We start from the raw sequence: 19,306 nt of genomic DNA, 5'->3' as shown, positions 1-19,306 counted from the left end.
GAGTAGCCGCCGCAGCTGCAGCCAGAGCCACTGCCATAGCCAAGATGCCACCTACCCAGACCACCTGTAAAGCAGCCACTGCCAACGGAGGAGTGGCTGCAGCCGTTACCACCCAAGTACTGCACTCGGTAGCTCTGCTGGTGCACACGTGAGGTCTGGGTGGTCTGCTGGGAGGAAAAGTAGCCAGAGCTGCTAGCGGAAGAGCACCCACCACAGCTGCATCCACAGCCACTGGAGTTTCAACCACCACCAGAGTAACCACTGATACCTGCGGGAGCTACCGGCTCCCCAGCTACTGCTAGAGATGCCTCTATAGATCTGGTACAGGACCTGCTGGCTGGGGCCTCTGCCAACACTACGAGTAGTCAAACCCGAGCCACTGCTGGATGAGCCGCCACAGCCGGAGTCTCCACTGCCACCCCATAAGCCATGGTCAAGGAACTTGACGACTCCAGCAGAACCTCCTCCACATCTTCTGCAGTTGCCATCCCCAGAGAAGCCCCACGGCCGGAGTAGCCACAGCCAAAGCCGCCGCTGCCGCCACCACCACCACCACCAACAACAACAACAACAGAGTGGCTACAACCAGAGCCTCCACTGCCTGAGCTGCTGCTGCTCCTGGACGACTTGACGCTCCCTTTGGAACCGCCACCATAGCCGTAACTACCTCAGCCGCCAGAGTCACCGCAGCTACTGTTGCTATTAGAAGCTACTTCCGCCACTGCCACTGAAGGAGGTTTTTCCTGCAGACCACAGAGGGTGGGGCTGAGGGGTGGACTGCTTTTTCTGGTTAGACATCTTGTTTCAGGAGGAAGGGAACCCTATACATTAGCTTTTAAAAGTTTGACTATGAATGGAGGAAAGGAAGTGGAAGTGGAAAAAGAAGAAAAAACAGGTGGGGCATACTGCATAGTTTTAGCATATTCGTAGGATGAAGCAGTGGAATAAGAGTTCAAATATGTTGGACAATGAGGATAATTGGTGGTGAAAGGGCTCAGAGGAGACAGGAGAACAGATATAGTATCCTTGAGGCTACAAGGGAAAAGGCAAGAATAACTATGCATATGGATGCATTTACCAGTAAGGACGTGGCAAGCTGAGAGAATTTATGTCAGATAGTGTCTATTCTTCATTTTGAAAGATTTTTAAAATATATTTTATTGATTATGCTATTATGGTTGTTCATTTCCCTCCTTTTATTCCCCTCTACCCTCCAGACCCCTTCCCACCCACATTCCCTCCCCCATTAGTTCATGTCCATGGGTTGGACACGTAAGTTCTTTGGCTTCCCCATTTCCTACACTATTCTTAACCTCCCCCTGCCTATTTTCTACCTACCATTTATGCTTCTTATTCCCTTTTCCCACATTCTCCCCCCACCCCCTCCTTGCTGATAACCCTCCATGGAATCTCCATTTCTGTGATTCCGTTCCTGTTCTACTTGTTGGCTTAGTTCATTTTTGTTTTTGTTTTTAGCTTTGGTTGTTGATAGTTGTAAGTTTGTTGTCATTTTACTGTTCATAGTTTTCATCTTCTTCTTTTTCTTAGATAAGTCCCTTTAACATTTCATATAATAAGGACTTGGTGATGATGAACTCCTTTAACTTGACCTTATCTGGGAAACACTTTATCTGCCCTTCCATTCTAAATGATAGCTTTGCTGGATAGAGCAATCTTGGATGCAGGTCCTTCCCTTTCATGACTTGGAATACTTCTTTCCAGCTCCTTCTTGCCTGTAAGGTCTCTTTTGAGAAATCAGCTGATAGTCTTCTGGGAACTCCTTTGTAGGTAACTGTGTCCTTTTCTCTTGCTGCTTTTAAGATTCTCTCCTTCTCTTTTATCTTGTCTGATGTAATTATGATGTGCCTTGGTGTGTGCTTCCTTGGGTCCAAGTTCTTTGGGGACTCTCTGAGCTTCCTGGACTTCCTGGAAGTCTATTTCCTTTCTCAGATTGGGGAACTTATCCATTCTTTTTTCAAATAAATTTTCAATTTCTTGCTATTCCTCTTCTCCTTCTGGCACCCCTATGATTTGGATGTTAGAATGTTTAAAGATGTCCTGGAGGTTCCTAAGCCTCTCTTCATTTTTGTGAATTCTTGTTTCTTCATTCTGTTCTGGTTGAATGTTTATTTCTTTCTTCTGGTCCAAACCATTGATATGAGTCCCCATTTCCTTCCTGTCACTGTTGGTTCCCTGTACATTTTCCTTTATTTCATTTTTCATAGCCTTCACTTTGTCCTCTATTTTGTGACCATAGTCAACCAAGTCTGTGAGCATCCTGATTATCAGTGTTTTGAACTCTGCATCTGATAGGTTAGCTATCTCTTCGTCACTTAGTTGTATTTTTTCTGGAGGTTTGATCTGTTCTTTCATTTGGGCCATTTTTTTTTTTTGTCTTGAGGAGCCTGCCACATGGGTAGGGGTGGAGCCTTAGGTATTCACCAGGGCGGGGTAACCCACGTAGCTGCATTGTGGTGCTGTATGTGGCGGAGGGGTCCAAGAGGGAACAATATCACTTGTTCAGCTTTCTGCCAGCTTTTGGTCACCTCTGCCACTAACCACAAGCAAATTGGGCCCTTCTGGTTCCCAGGTGGGTGCGTTTGTGTACATTCTAGGACTTTGTGGGTCTCTCCAGTGAACTCTCTTGTGAGGCTGCCAGTTTTCTCCTGCCACTGCAACCCCTACAGGTTTTTTCAGTCAATGGTTTTGAGGCTTTATTTCCCTGCACTGGAACCCTGGGTTGCTCAGTCTGTCTCTCTCCCCAGCCACCCACTCCACCAGCTGCCACCTCACCTGCCCCTGTTCTCCAGCTGCTGCCTTGCCGTGAGTCCTCTTTGCCCAGCTGCCCATCCCTGCCCCTCCTACTGGTCTGGATGAATGCTTGAAAGATTTTTTAAAACAATGAAATGTAAGTATCATACAGAAAAGTACATAAATCATGAGTGTATGGCTCAACAAAGGATGACAAAGTGAATGAATATGCATGCATAACTACCACTCAGGAAAAGAAATTTAAAAATTTCAGCACCCAGGAAGGGCTTCCTACCTGTGTCCCTTTCTATCACATACCATGGCCTCCAGAGAAAACCAAAAGTGTTCTGCGCCACCCAAAGGGGAGTCCTACTTATACATAGAAAGTGGCCACCCTAGACCCTAATTAGTCCATTCTTATCCAAATGAGAGATCCAAGTTTGTACAGTCTGATTGGTCAAAATAGCACTGTCCTGATTGGTCAGCTTCACACATTCTGATTGGTTGTTATGAAGCCTCTCTGATTGGTCATTAAAGATGCAAATGAGAATATAGCTGCACAGCTCTGATTGGACATGACAGATCTCATCCCATTGCTCAAAATATGATGCCAGAAACCCATTTATAACTTTGGGCTCAGCCATCAGAAGCACAGTGCAGGAGCCTTGGTAGCTCAGTTTGCAGCTTCTTGAAATGCATTGTGCAAGAGGTCTCTGTCAGCAGTGACTACTATGAATTTGAAACCATTTAACAGCAAGTAGTCTTTGTTGGCATGCATATTTCTTCTCAGCATCAAAAATAGTATACTCTGGGTTCTGCCAAGATGGAAACAGAACTGAGAAACTAAGGTGGTGGGTGACATGTCTACATTGCCAGAGATGAGGAAAATTTTATCATCCTTTGAGACTTCTGTTTTTGAGTTTTCTTCTTTACACTCTTTGTCAAATACTATAATTTATGGGCAGTAAGAGAATTAATAAATTTCACCAGAGAGTGCTGTTTGGAAAGTAGAATCTTTGGGGTACTACCAGGTCTCAGTTAAGGAAGGATCAATAAAGAGGGGCAACCACAATATCTCTGTGTTTCCATGAGCTGAGTTTGCTTTACTGTGCAACATGGTTCCAGGGAAAACTGTGGAAAGGTCTTAAAAGAGTGAAATCAATAATGGAAAGAGAATTGGATAAGGAATTCATGATTATAGTACAAGGATGGGAAGAGAGTAAGGTGATGGTATGGGGTGGTGCTTGCCTTTGGGTGGTATCTGGGGATTACAAGGATGAAAAGCATAGATGAAATTGGTTGCCCACAAACACTCCAATATTGGTGTACATTGTTTTATACCATACATTGTTTTATACCCATAATGAGCTGAATTGTTAGATGCTAAACATTATGCCAGTATCCCAAGCACCGCCACCCCTATTTCCTCACCCTTACTAACTTGTGTTCAAAGCAATTATAAAGCCTCCTCTAGCCATGGTCCTCATTCCATCTCTTTCCTTCTTTTTCGTCTCCCACTTCTCTCTCATGTCGCTATATCACATTACTACTTACTATCTTTTGGACAGTTGGGTGACTAGACCAGATCCACTTACTGTAACCATTGGTCAACTCTTAGGACTTTAGACAAAGGTTGCCACCTTGTGGTTAGAAAGCAAAATGACCAAAATGGGATGGGCAAAACAGATGTGACTTGAATTTGGGGTCTCATATTTGAGCATGCATAAGAATCACCTGGAGGGCTTGTTAAAGCAGAGTGCCGGGTCCGATCTCCATAGATCCTGATTCAGGAGGTGTGGGCTGAAACTCAAAACCTAAATTTCTAACATGTTCCCAGGTGATACTGCTATTGCTGTTTCAAGGACCACAGTTTGAAAAACACTGCTTTAGCCGTGAAGTACACACGGGGCTGAACGCTGAGAGTGATGCATCTGTGTTCGAATGAACCACACAGTCAGGAAACAAGAGGATTTGTGTTTTTATTAACCAGTGGGTATCTGACCATTTTATGTGATTGTAATGTAGGTTCACTTTGGGAAACAAAGAGATTTAATTTGCCCTTTAATAAAAATGTGAAAATTAAAAAAAAGAAAAACACTGCTTTAGATAAACCTCATTCATCTGCCCACCCAAATTGATAAAATTAGAGTTTGAACCTAGATCTGTTTGAATCCAAAGTACATTAATTATTTTTGCTACAGTATTATCATTAGGAAATGCAGGCAGTACTGTTTGGGTGGCAGTTTCATTTGTAGTCTGTGTCTCTAGACAAGGTTACCACCTAAGAGGAATGAATGGTATCTATTCTCCCTGCATGGAATTGATATACCAGGCTATAATTAACAAGTCCCCTACTGTTGGACATTTAGGTTGCTTCCAAAATTTCACAATTATTAGATGTTTTATTTTTTCTTTGTTTTCTTTCACTGTGCCTTTTTTTTATTGTTGAAACTATTATAGATGTCCCCCATTTTCCCCCCTTTACCCCCCTCCACTCAGTGCCTCCCCATCCGCCTTCACCATATTGTTGTCTGTGTCCATGGACTATGCATATATTCATATATGTTCTTTGGCTAATCTCTTCCAGTCCCCCCGCATCCCCTCTGAGATCTGTCAGTCTGTTCCATGTATCTATGTCTCTGATACTATTTTGTTCATCAGTTTATTTTGTTCATTAGATTCCACATATAAGTGAGATCCTATGATATTTGTCTTTCTCTGACTGGCTTATTTTGCTTAGCATAATAATCTCCAGGTCCATTTATGCTGTCACAACAGCCCAAGTACCCATCAGTAGATGAGTGGATAAAAAAGCTGTTGTGCATTTACATGATGGAATACTGCACAGCTATAAAAAGGAAGGAACTCTTATCTTTGCAGCAGCATGGATGGACATGGAGATTATTGTGCTAAGCAAAATAAAACAGAATTATTAAATATTTTAAAGTGAACTTTCTTGTTCATAAACCCGTCTTTCTATTTAGTGATTATCTTTGATAGAATAACTTTGATGCATTTTTATGATAATAACAGTTTCCCTTCCCATGAAGAGTGAGAATAGGTATGAGCAAGGGCCATAAGAGAGCCAAGAACTCTATTTAACCACAACAACTACTATAAGGAAAACTAGACACAGGCTCTGCTTTTCTGGACATTATAGTCTAGCATAAGACTAATACATTAATCAACTAGGCATATGAATAAATGTAAAGTTGTAGGTGTAAAAATGCTATTGAGAAAAAAATCAACAGTATAGTGTAACAGTGCTTGAAAATTTTGTTCCCAGATTATAATGATAAACTTTTTAAAGAGACTAACACTTTTTTATTAATTAAAAAGTTTATTTTGCTACTTTTGTTTTTAGAGACATTTAAAATATATATATTTTATTGATTATGCTATTAGAGTTGTCCCATTTTGTTTCTTCTCTTTACTCCCCTCTGCACTGCACTCCCCCTCCCATCAGCATCCCCCCACCCTTAGTTCATATCCATTGTTAGTACATATAAGTTCTTTGGCTTCTCCATTTCCCATACTATTCTTAACCGTCTCCCCTGTCTATTTTGTACCTACCATTTCTGTTTCTTATTCCCTGTACCTTTTCCCCCACTCTTCCCCCTCCCCACTGATAACCCTCCATGTGATCTCCATTTCTGTGATTTTGTTCCTCTTCTAGTTGTTTGCTTAGTTTTGGGTTTTTTTTTTTTTAGGCTCAGTTGTTGATAATTGTGAGTTTACTAACATTTTAATAATAAATGTGTTATCATTAATATTTTGATGTAGAATCACTCTAAGATGTGTTTCTTTCCTAGTTGGTTGGATAGCAGTATCATTAACTGAAATATAAAGAACACTGTAAGGAATCAGGTTTGGGAGGGAAAGATCACATGTTCAGTTTCAGACACATGGGATTTAAAATGTCATTGAGCCATCCAAATAGATATACAGCTTTGGAACTAAGAGAAAATCTATAATGGAGATAAAATTTGGGAATCAAATATATATATATATATATATATATATCAAAGAACAAGAAGAAGAGGAACTAGGATCAGGCTTTAAGAGACTCCAACATTTAATAATTGTGTTGAGGAGGATAAAGCAGCATAAAATATCTCCAAAATATGAATCCTACAGCAAAGGCTTAATGAATGCATCTCTCTCATAATTACTACCCTGTGTTTCTGAAGCATTTACTATAAGCTTAGGCCACTGTGCTAAGTGTTAGTGATATAAATTAGTTTCTGTCCACAGCCTAAAGGGAGAGACAGAAAGCATAAACAATTATCTTACCCAAATATCATACATTGTTATTAGTATAATAATAGGATATTTCTGAAGGAAGTGAAATCTGAGTAACATCAAAGGACAAGTTGAAATTAATTAAATGGGGGACATCAGGGGAGGGATTTCAGGCAGAGGTACCTGCTTATCAGAAAGCACAGAAGGATGAGACCATATAACATGTTAGGAGAACTGACTAGAGCTAAGTGTGTGTGTGAGGAAATGTCAGAAGTCATAGCTGGAGAAATACATAGGAGATAGATTATGAAAGGCTTTGTATACAAGGAGTCTGGAGTTTATCCGGTGGGCAGTGATAGAAGGTAGAGGGAGCTGGCCTCACATACCATTTGGGAGTGAGGCTTGGGCAGTGGTGTTAAGGGCACTCTATACTCAGACCCTGGAGCAAGGTAGGATGTCACTTCTTCACTTTAATAACCACAAAAGTACCCCCTTTGCAGAACTGATATAGGAACACTTTATCAGAGTGAGGGCAGAGATGGCTCTAGGTCTTAGGGTTTTGAGTACCATTCCAGCAAAGCCCAGAAGACACATGGTTTTCCTCATTTTCAGATTGTTTAGGGAACAGACATGGTTTAGGCTATGTTTTGTCAAAGCTGGATTTGTTTATAAAAGGTTTTACTAACTGTCTCATTCTTCAATCAGACTTACTTAATAGCTACCAGACAGTGGGAAAGTGACCAAAATTGTGTTCTTGCATATATCTAATTCATCTATTCTCATTACTCTTCTCTATCTTCCTCCTTACTCATACCACAATCTACTTTCCTAAAAGAAAAATAAAGTTTTTATATTTGTAAAAGGTGTTTAAATATAAAGTCATATGTGAAACTTCTAAATTGGAGCTGTTTAAGCTTAGCCAATGAGATTTCTCTTAGTTAGAAGTTATCATTTGTTGTATCAACTAATGGCTCTGCTATTTCACCATTATCAAACTAAATGTGGACAAATCGGGGTATAAGTAATTGTTTTTTTCAGCATTTTGACTTATTCACATTTAACCTCATACATTTGCAAGTTGGATTCTCACTCATGATGGCATTTTCCTAAATTATTTCCTCTGCGAAAAAAATACAATGAACTCAGCACCTGAGAAAGTGAGTTCCATTAATTATGCTTTTTAGATAGAAAAATCAGTAACTGGGAGGAAAATGGGAGTTCAAAACCATGTTGTTTTACTTAGCGAGCAGTGAGCAAAGCCAGGATGAAGGTCCATATTTCAGAAATCTATAGTTTACAAATAAAGCATAGTCTCTAAAGGTTTACATTTCCCATTAAGAGAGAGGCTTTTGCCAGAATCCTTTAGCCTGTGGCCATGTTTGAACCATGCACAAAATGGGTAAGATTTCCGTATGTGATATAGGTTGGTTGTCTTAATCAACAGTGGAATTCAACCTTTCTGTCAAAACTATCTTTAAAACTGACTTCTTCTGTGATAGTGGTTTGCCATATTTTGCTAGACATCTTTAAAACTCTCAATACAAATTTTATTTAGTGAGAAAAGAATATCTCTGCTGAAAATTAATGTAAATGTTTTAGTTATTACATTAGCAAAGGGACTGATGAATTTAGCTTATTACTAACAGCTATGGAATCAAGAGAAAAAAATCTGTTTTGCTTTCTGTACAGGGGAAAAATGATTACATATTTGGGTACATTTCTATATATAAAATATCATGCAATTGTGTATGTCTCTTTCATTAGGCTGGAAGCCCCATGAAGGTAGCACTTTGCCTATTTTGTTCACTTCTGAATCTCCTGAGCATAAATCAATACCTGACACATTAGTTGAATGAATGAATGAATGAACGAATGGATCACATTACAGTTAGACTCCTTTTGTTTAATTATAAATAGCAAAAATGCTGCCAAAATTGTGACTTTATACTTAATGAAAAGTTTAAAAATCACAGAGCTGTTGTGAAGATTAAATGAGGATTTTTGTTTTAAAATTGTGTATTTAGATAGAAAAAAGTGGAAGTAAAGATATGTGAAAATGCCTAACTTGTGTTAGGGAATTCAATAACATTTAAGTAGACTCCAAATCTAAAGAGAGGTTTGAGAGAAGTAGATTTTCCTAAACCATCCTCCAATTGGAGCCCAAGTAGTTCACATGCAAAGTAGTTTTCATCCTACTGCTCTGAATGGAGTGTTTTCTTGGAAATATTGGTGTAGGCAGCTAATAGATGACATTGTTCCAATAATATGGTAGTATTGAGCCTGCCAGAATATTGTACTTTCTATGAGGACCTCCTTAGTCTGAAACATTTTTCTCTGTAATCTAAGGAAATCTTGATTTGGGGCACAGATCAGGGCAGGTGAGGAAGGGAACTACCTTTCACTGAGGACCTACCACATGTCCAGCTCTACTAAGGATCTCATGTTTCCTACTATAGCTTTATAATAATAGTTAACATTCTTTGAGTATTTAATTCATTATATGCCCTGTTTTAAGCACTTTTCATGAGTTAACTTAATAATTCCTCATATGAACCCAAGGAGGTGTATGTTTTTGTTACCTCTGATCCACACAAGAGGACACCCAGGCACAGAAAAGTTAGATATGATCAAAGTCACACAATTTGTAAGTGGTGGAGCCAGTATTCAAAGTCAGGCAGTGTGGATTCCAGTATACAGTCTTTAAACTGCCTCCCTATAGAAGGATTATTATCCACATTGTTAAAGAGGAGCTAAAGCTTGGCAAATGAAGTGACTTCCCAAGGTTACATTAATGGAGCTGTCTGATTCTAAAGCTGAAGGTATTTTACTTTTCCTTATATTGTTTTTGCTTCAACCTCACTTCAATAGAAATAAAGTCCCAGAGGAGAACACAGGGAGGAAAATCTCAGATATTCCACACAGCAATATTTTCACTGATATTTCCCCTAGAGCAAGGGACATAAAAGAAAGAATAAACAAATGGGATCTCGTGAAAATAAAAAGCTTCTGTATGGCTAAAGAAAACATCATTAAAATGAAAAGCAAACTGACCCTGTGGGAAAACATATTTGCCAATGATACCTGAGACAAGGGTTTGATCTCCAAAATATATAAAGAACTCATACGACCCCACTCCAGGAAGACAAACAATCCAATTAAAAAATGGGCAAAGGACTTGAACAGACACTTCTCCAAGGAGGACATACAGAGGGCCCAGAGACATATGAAAAGATACTCAGCATCACTAGCCTTCAGAAAGATACAAATTAAAACCACAATGAGATATCATTTCACACCGGTGAGAATGGCCATCATAAACAAATCAACGAACAGTAAGTGTTAGAGAGGTTGTGGAGAAAAGGGAACCCTAATGCACTGTTGGTGGGATTGCAGACTGGTGCAGCCACACTGTGGAAAACAGTGTGGAATTTCCTCAGAAAACTAAAAATGGAACTGCCCTTTGACCCAGCAATTCCACTGCTGGGATTATACCCTAAGAGCCCTGAAACACCAACCCAAAAGAATTTATGCACCCCAATGTTCATAGCAGCACAATTTACAATAGCCAAGTGTGGGAAGCAACCTAAATGCCCACTAGTAAATGAGTGGATCAAAAAACTGTGGTACATTTACACAATGGAATACTGTGCAGCAGAAAGAAAGAAGGAATGCCTATCCTTTGTGACAGCATGGATGACACTGGAGAGAATTATGCTAAGTGAAATAAGCTAGGTGGTGAAAGACAAATACCATATGATCTCACCTATAAGTGCAACCTAATCAACAAAACAAAGAAGCAAGCAAAATATAACCAGAGACATTGAAGTTAAGAACAAACTGACAGTAACCAGAGGCAAGGTGGGAGGGGATAATAGTGGGGAAAGCGGGGAGGGTTCTCAGGAACATCTATAAAGGACACATGGACAAAACCGAAGGGAGGTAGGATCAAGGGTGGGAAGTGGGGATGGCTGGGGTGTGGGGGAGTGGTAGGGGGAAAATGGAGACAACTGTATTTGAACAACAAAAAAATACAAAGTAAAAAAAAAATCCTATGGGAACTCCATTGTATATGTGGTTGGCCATTGAAATGTTATGTGGTGCATGACTATACTACTTATTGCTGATTGTTCCGGGTAGTAAATTGTACGTACTGACCTAAATTGTTGTGTGGCTTAAATGAGATCATGCAGTAAAATATTTTACACACACACAAAAAATAAATCTAGCAGCTAACATTTATTGAATACTTAATAGTGGCTGTCCTTTTTTTAAGTGCTTCATACGGATTATCTCATTTATTTATTTTTAGAACATTTTCTTCTTTTAAGATTATTTATTTATTCATTTATTTAATTTTTACAGTTAGGGGGAAGGTGGGAGAAAGAGAGGGAGAGAAACATCAATGTGTGGTTGCCTCTTATGTATCCCCAACTGGGGACCTGGCCTGCAACCCAGGTATGTGCCCTGACTGGGAATCAAACTGTCAACCCTTTGGTTCACAGGCCAGTGCTCAGTCCACTGAGCCACACCAGCCAGGGCTGGATTATCTCATTTAATATTCATGATACTTTGAGGCGGTGGTTTTATTAGCCCCACATTAGAGATGAAGGTTTAGTAACTTATAAAGGTATTTGGTGTAGTCAGGATCTGAAACCTGTTTTATTTGTCTAAAGATCTGAGGTACTTAATCACTCTACCATACTACCTACCTAGAAAATTTGTCCTTCTTTTGCATTAGATCCCATCCATACTATTCTTACTGAAGTCATGAGACAGAGCTGAGACTACTCTTATGCCTTGTGTTGCTGGGTCTGCCAAGTCTGCAAGGGAATAATGTAATGACAAGTTCCCTCCCTAAATTCAAATGGTGTGAATATTGTACCCTTTTGGCTCAGGCATGAACTACATGCTTACCGTCAATTCATATTTTTGTCAATAGAAATGACAAATGGAAATAGACTGATGGAAATAAACAAAAGGTGTTTTTTTTTAATCTTTATTGAAAAATAATTCATATATATCACACAGTTCATCCATTTAAAGTGTACAGTTAGATGATTATGGCACATTCAGAGTTGGGCAACCATGATGACAATGTAATTTTAATATTTTCATCACCCCCAAAAGAAACCCCATGACCATTAGCAGTAACTCCTCATTCCTCCCAGCCCTCTAGCCCTTGGCAACCATTAACTTGTTTTTTGCCTCTATACATTTGCCTATTCTCAAACATTTCATATGAATGGAAGTGATATGTCATCTTTTATGACTGGTTTCTTTCACTTAGCATTGTATTTTCAAGATTCATTCTTGTTGTAGCATGTATCAGTACTTTTTATGGCTGAATAATATCCCACATACAGATATACAAAGTTTGTTTATCCATTCCTCAGTTGATGAACATTTATGTTGTTTCTCCATGTTGGATATTATAAATAAGGTTGCTTTGAACATTCGTGTATATGTTTTTGTTTGAGTCCCTGTTTTCTGTTCTGTTAGTTATGTATGCCTGGGAGTAGAATTTCTAGGTTATGTGAAAACTATGTTTAACATTTTAAGGAACTGCAAAATTGTTTTCCAAATGGCCACATAATTTGACATTCCCACCAGCAATGTATGTTTCAATTTCTCCATATCCTTAACAACACTTGTTATTGTTTGTCTTTTTTACTATAGCTATGGTAGTGAGTATAAGGTAGTATCTCATTGTGGTTTTTATTTGTATTTCTTTAATGTTGATCATCATTCCTGTTGCTCATTGTCCATTTATATATATATTATTTGGAGAAATGTCTATTCTAATCCTTTGACCATTTTAATTATTTATTTTTATTATTGAGTTGTAATAGTTATGTATATGTTCTAAATAAAGGTCCAATATTAAATATATGATATGTAAATATTTTTCCAATTATGTAGATTCTTTTTACTTTCTTAATGGTATTGTTTGCAGTACAAAAGTTTTGAATTTCAATGACTTCAATTTATTTATATTTTCTTTTGTCACTTGTGCTTTTGGAGTTCTGAATAATTACTGCCTAAGCCAATGTCAGGAAGATTTACTACTGTTTTCTTCTAAGAGTTTTGTAATGTTAAGTTTTACATTTAGGTTTATAATCCATTTAAAGTTAATTTATTCATGTGGTGTAAAAACAGGTCCAACTTCATTTATTTCCATGTGAATCCTCGGTTGTCCCCACATTATTTATTGAAATACTATTATTTTTCCATTTTATTGTTTTGGTACACTTATCAAACATTATCTGACCATCAATGTAAGGATTTCTTTCTTTCTTTCTAAATCTTTTTTAAGGTTTTATTTTATTTATTTTTAGAGAGAGAAGGGAGGGCAAAAGAGAGGGAGAGAAGCATCAATGTATAGTTGCTTCTCACATGGCCCTCACTGGGGACCTGGCCCGCAACCCAGGCATGTGCCCTGACTGGGAATCAAACTGGCGACCCTTTGGTCTGCAGCCCGCACTCAATCCACTGAGCTACACCAGCCAGGGCTGTTTCTTTTCTTTTTTTTTTTTTTTTTTTTAGTATTTTTTTTCCATTACCATTTATCCTCCTTATATTCCCCTCTGATCTGCAATCATCACACTGTTATCTAAGTCCATGAGTTCTTTTTCATTTTTGCTCAATCTCTCCACCCCTAACATCCCCACAGAGGGTTTATATTTGTACTCTCAATACTATTCCACTTATTTATGTATCTATCCTTGTGCTTGTACCACAATGTCTTGATTACTATAGTTTTGTAGCAAGTTTTGAATTTGAGAAGTGTTGTTTTTGGAGATTCTTCCCATCCATAAACATGGAGTATCTTTACACTTATTTAGATTTTTAAATTTTTCTTTCAGCGTTTTGTAGTTTTCAGTGTACTTGCACTTCTTTTGTTCAATGTATTCCTAAGTACTTTATTAAGTTGACATTATTGTCAATGGAATTGTTTTCTTATTTTTTTCAGATTGTTCATTGTTAATGTATAGAAATACAAGTGATTTTATATATCAACCTTTTATCATGCAACCTTGCTGAACTCATTTAGGTGGGCAGTATGAGAAGAGCAAGAATATGTCTAGGACTTGGAAGGATGAATTGAGTAAATCAGGACTAGAATAATATGTAGTGATGTGTACTGAGCATGCTGGTGATAGGTTAGTGCTTCTCAACCTTTAATATGCATATGAATCTCCTGGGAATCTACTAATTAAAATGCAGACTTTTGTTAGTGGGTTTGGGTGGAGCCTGGGATTCTGTCTTTGTAACAACTTCTTAGTAGATAGCTGGTAGCTTTCATTTATTATTTTTAAGCCACAATAACCCTGCAAGATATATATTATTGTTCCCATTTATAGATAAAAAATGAACTCAGAAGTTAAGATGGAGAACAGGATGACAGCTAGTGGGGGGTTAGAGGGTGGAGGGATTGAGCAAAAAATAAAAAGGTCTCATGCACATGGACAACAGTGTGGAACAGTGTGGTGACTGCTAGGGAAGGAGGGTGGTACAAGGGGACTAAAAGGTAATGGAAAAAATACAAAAAGATTTAAAAAGAAAAAAAAGAAGTTGAGTAAATAATCAGTTCATAGACTAAGTGGAAGAACCAGGATTTGATTGAACACAGATCATTCTAATGCCAAAGCTAGGGTCTTTCTACTCTACCACACTGGATATCTAAAATAGGAGATCAGTTGGGATATGAACAATGTATAGATAAGGGGAAAAATTAAGCTTTTCAGGGTCAGGGGAGCTTCCTGAAGTGCATTTGTGTCTAAACCTTGAGGCTATCTTGAAGAACTGGTCAGTGAAGACTTTGCTGTACAGGTTGCTAGGAGTGAAGTTGTGAGACTGGAATATAAGGTAGAAGGAAGATGACACTAGTAGACAAGTCAATTGGAGGAGGTCTAGAAAGTGACTCACTTCTGATCAGAACAGACTTCAGAAATGGACTCTATACTGCTGAGGTCTACATTTGAGGTTACAACTACTGTTGGCTCCTCCAGAATTCTAATTTATTTTACTGGGGATAATGAATGATATGACATCAATGCTATCCCTGAGGAGCCAGGTAAAGGGGTTAGGAATGTGGGCAAGGCTTGGTCATATGGTTACCTGTGAAAAACTATGGATAGGTGACAAGATTCCTTTCCATTAATTTTCAGCAGGATATTAGGGGATTTCCATTACCTGAGTCAAGACACATGAGATATTTTTTTGTCCTTAGCACCTTTTATTGAAGTATGACCCTTGATGACAATCTGGCAGGCATACCAATGCCAGCCAAGAAGGGAGTGGTGGAGGACACAAATGCAGAAACAATAAGATTCACAAAAATAATAGCTTCACATGGGATAGATGACGCCCAACAGTTGTACAACAAACACTGGTTCTTTATCTATAGAAATTGCCCCCTGCCCCACCCCCCTCTAAAGATCTACTAATCTTCAAAGAATATAATATGCTGTTTCAGAAATATTATTGGCATAGATAACTCCTTTGGCAAACACAGCGGGAGTCACCAGGATCCAGACAAGAGGAAGTGGCCAGAAGTGTGCCCAGCTTCCTTCATCTGAAACCGGCTACTGGCAGAGCAGCACCTTTAGGGAGGCTGGGGTTCAGGTTGTGGCTCTAGTGTCCCTTGACAGCTTTTTGGCACATGAGGTTAAATGGAAAACAGAACCTAAAACTGGCCTTGGAGGAGGCTTTTCATCTTTTCACCCTCTCTGTTCCACTGCTTCCAGTCTCTCCCTTGTGAGGACTTTATTTTCAGTGTCTCTGTCTCTTTCTCTTGAATTCACATTGAGCATGTACTGCTATATCCTGGCCAAGTGTGAAGCCAGTAGGATTCAGGAAGACTCAATTAACCAGGCCCCTGGGAGTGGGGAGTTAGAAGGGACATGTTATAATAGCTCTTTCTCTATATATATCAACCACTGTACTTACCTATTACTCACTGGGGCCTGTGTGAGTGTTTGAAGGGAGAGGGCAGAGGTCAAGACAAATAACTATCTTTGTGGAAATCCCTTGGCCTGCCTTCCAAACTGCTACCCCCTGGCAGGCCTTTGTGGAAGGCAGAGCCCAGGAAATGAGAATGGAAGAGAGACAATGCATCTCAAGTAACAGTGACAGCTTTGCAGCACTATCACTCACAGTGGGACTATGTCAGCAGTTCTGGGCATCAGTGCCTATTTAGTAGTTCTCCTCTGTCTGCCTAACTTCACTGCTCAATATAATTTGTGGGTTATTTTATTAAGATCTTTGGAAACTGTCCTGCCATGTACAAATGAGCAGCCTTGTGTTCTGATTCCAATTCTAAAATAACTTGAGGTGGGATGAGGGACAAAAATAACAGAGCCAATAGTACTTTTAGTGTGATAAATTTAAGGTACAATCATTCAACTGCTCACTAGAAAAACTCAGACTATAGTCATAGTGTCTAGGTGAGCGACCACTCTTTTCTTTCTCTGGGCCTATATTTCCAAAAGCTCTTCCAGCCACACACACACACACACCCACACACACACACCCCTTATCGTCATGGACTACATCAGCCCCATCCCCTCAATACAGGACATCTAAACTTGTTCATTGTTTGTCTTAGAGCCTGTTTTTTTTTAAGATGGCAGTCACAGCCTATAACTCAAAGCACTCCCCCACCTTCCTCTACCTTGGCTTTGTAAGCCTAACCCTTTACAAGCGATCAGCCTTTCTGAATAAAGTAAAATTCTCCACTTGGGGGGAGAATGGCAGGTTGACATTTTAACTGTAGTTCGGACAGCAGCAGTGTACTAAGAGCATACCTAGCCCCTGCCCCCACCTCAGGATACCCTGCTGGCCAAGATTCTTCCATTGTTTCCAAATACAATGAGAAGGAAGCGGAAGTTAGGAACCAGTATTTGTAGCAGCAACAAAGTTCCTTAGCAAATTCTTTTGGTTAAATGAGGTACTCCTGCTGCTACAGTTAACCTCCAAGGACAGTGAAGAACTCAGCACTAACTACAACAGATGCCAGGGCTTGCTGGGCAGAACTGTGCAATACCAAGCATGGGCTCCACTTAGCAAGGAATAGGGAACTGAGTTGTATAACAGGCAGAGTTTGGTTACAACTCCCTTCCTGCCATCACCAAACCGAGGGCTTTTCCAGGATAGAAACTGGCTCCTCCTGTCAGGGTCTAGGCAACAGCAGCAGCATCAGTTGTTTGTCTGCCTCAGATCCTGGCTGGATCACATTTTGCTCTGAGGGACTGGCCCTGGCTGGAGCTTTCAGCTACCATGAATTTGGGTTCCCTGAGCCAGGCCATACGCTGAGAAAGCAATTAGATAGAGGAGCTCCTCCTGAGCTCACCTCTTCCCTTTCCTTAGCTTTGAGACTGTAAGAAATAGGTGGACCTTTGTCAGTTTCAGATTTCTTTGGTTTCAAAAAACAAGTAAGATAAGATTGAAACCTATCAGGGAACTCTAAGCTCATGGTTATCCATACTTCAATGGAAGTATAGAGCCAGGCCACAGTGGGGAAGCTGAGTTCAAGGTGAAAACTTCTTTTTTAGACACTTGTTAGCTATGGTGAGAATAATTCAAGGCCTTGACACCCGCTTACCTAGCTATGGTGAATTCAGGCTGATCTGCAGAACATGTTTTCTTCCTGGGCTAACTTTTCACTTTCTAACAGCCTTCTTCTCACTTTATTAGTTAAAAAGAAAAAGAAAAAAACCCAATAAAACATAAAAATAAATAAAATCAAAGGCCATTTAAAATACAACAGTTAAGAACCCCTTCCCCCCAATAATGAAACTTATATGCAGAAGTCAGCTTTAGCAGAGCTATTCATGCCCCATAGTGTGAAGCCTTTAGGGTAGGCATGTGTAATCCCAGCAATAAAAGATGAAACAGGAAGTGGTAGACCCAAAGTCTTAGGACAAAAGGAGGCCATACTAGCTAGGGCTGAGAGTAGGACACTTCCCCCTCATGTAGATGTTGGGGAAGGTGGGCATGGAACCAATTTCATTAAGCCTAGCTCCTCTCAGCTGGGCATCTGGGGATCTCAAACCTTTACTCACATTCTGTTAAGTGTAATTTCTCCTCTACTTCACATTGAAAAGCTTGAGTGAGGCCTTGAAATTCCAGTACGTGAATGCCCTCAAGACAGCTAGATCTGTGTGGGAAATGGCTGGGCCATGAGCATTGGGGCAGAGTGGAGCCACATAGGCAGTTTCTTTCTGAGCCTTCAGAGGCTGACTATGGTGTGGGTGGGTGGTGAGTACATGATGTCTCTGATGCCCTAGTGCAAAGAGGAATGAAGGCACTTTGTTGGTTCTGTATGTAGTGAATGCTTGCTGTGCAAACTGTGGGAAAGAGTGTGGTTGTATAATCACACTCTGCTACAGCTTCTACTTCTTGCTTCTACACTGTAGGGTAGAAGCTTAGATCCTCCTTAGTCTCTTAGCTGGTTGGGTGCACTGCTAGGTAAGGGGCAGTGAGAGACATTCAGGCTAGAGGATATGGAACAAACTGCTAACTAACTGCTATCTATTTGCTAACAAACTGCTAACAAAGATTGAAAGCATTTCCCATTGTGGCTGGGCAGGGATGGTATGGGCAGTCTGCTGGTGGAATTAGAAATTGCTGGGCCCCAGGAGTAGGCTTTCCCTGAGACATTTGAGCTGCTCTTCCCCAAGCTTGATCTTCTCTTCCAGCTCTCGCTGTTCAATGATAAGAGCAGATTTCATCTTCACAAAGTGCTGGTAATCTTGGAGCTGGTCCTGAGGCAGGTAGCGGGAGACCATGCCAAACACCAACTTCTCCCGTCGGTCCACATGCTCTTTCAGCTCCTTGGCATCTGCCAACTGCCCTGTCAACTGCTGCTTCTTCTCTATCAGCACCAGCTGGGGAAGCAGAAGACCAATTAAAGGCCATTCCAATTACCAGTCATCTGTCTAACCCAGTGCTCCACTGGGTGTGCTGCCACAAAGCAACTACCCACTCTACTAACTAATCAGTCCTGGATTTTCTACCCTGAAGTCTACCTTCATGCAATAGCCTTTCTTTCCTGTAGCAGGGAGAGGGTGTACACAACAGTGATTCTGGACAGGGGAATATACAATCACCTTTTTTCCATCTCTAAGCTGCTTTTAATCAGTGGACCACCACTGATGTATGGGTTGGGGAAGGCTCTGACAAAGCCAGCTCAGACCCCTTCTATCTTGTGAATAACCATCACTGTGACAATGCATTCAAAATGGTATGTGTTTCTGCATGGGTGTATGGATGTGTGTCTATGTAGCCATGTGTAGGCACATGCATATGTGCC

General features: G+C 40.0%; 1 protein-coding gene across 2 annotated transcripts in view; it reads right to left on the bottom strand.

Moving 5' to 3' along the window:
* Positions 1 to 15,221: 15,221 nt before the first annotated feature.
* Positions 15,222 to 19,306, bottom strand: part of SHROOM4 (shroom family member 4) — a 229,667-nt gene continuing 225,582 nt past the window's right edge. For both annotated transcript variants that reach the window (XM_045187590.2, XM_045187591.2), the window contains one exon: positions 15,222 to 18,881. In XM_045187590.2, coding sequence (XP_045043525.2) covers positions 18,612 to 18,881 — 270 coding nt within the window. In that variant the 3' untranslated portion in view covers positions 15,222 to 18,611. The remainder of the gene's footprint in view (positions 18,882 to 19,306) is intronic.

Source organism: Desmodus rotundus, chromosome X (assembly GCF_022682495.2).
Source record: "Desmodus rotundus isolate HL8 chromosome X, HLdesRot8A.1, whole genome shotgun sequence".
Taxonomy (NCBI): Eukaryota; Metazoa; Chordata; class Mammalia; order Chiroptera; family Phyllostomidae; genus Desmodus; species Desmodus rotundus.
The sequence above is the reverse complement of the archived record's forward strand: the minus strand, read 5'-3'. Positions and strand labels throughout refer to the sequence as shown.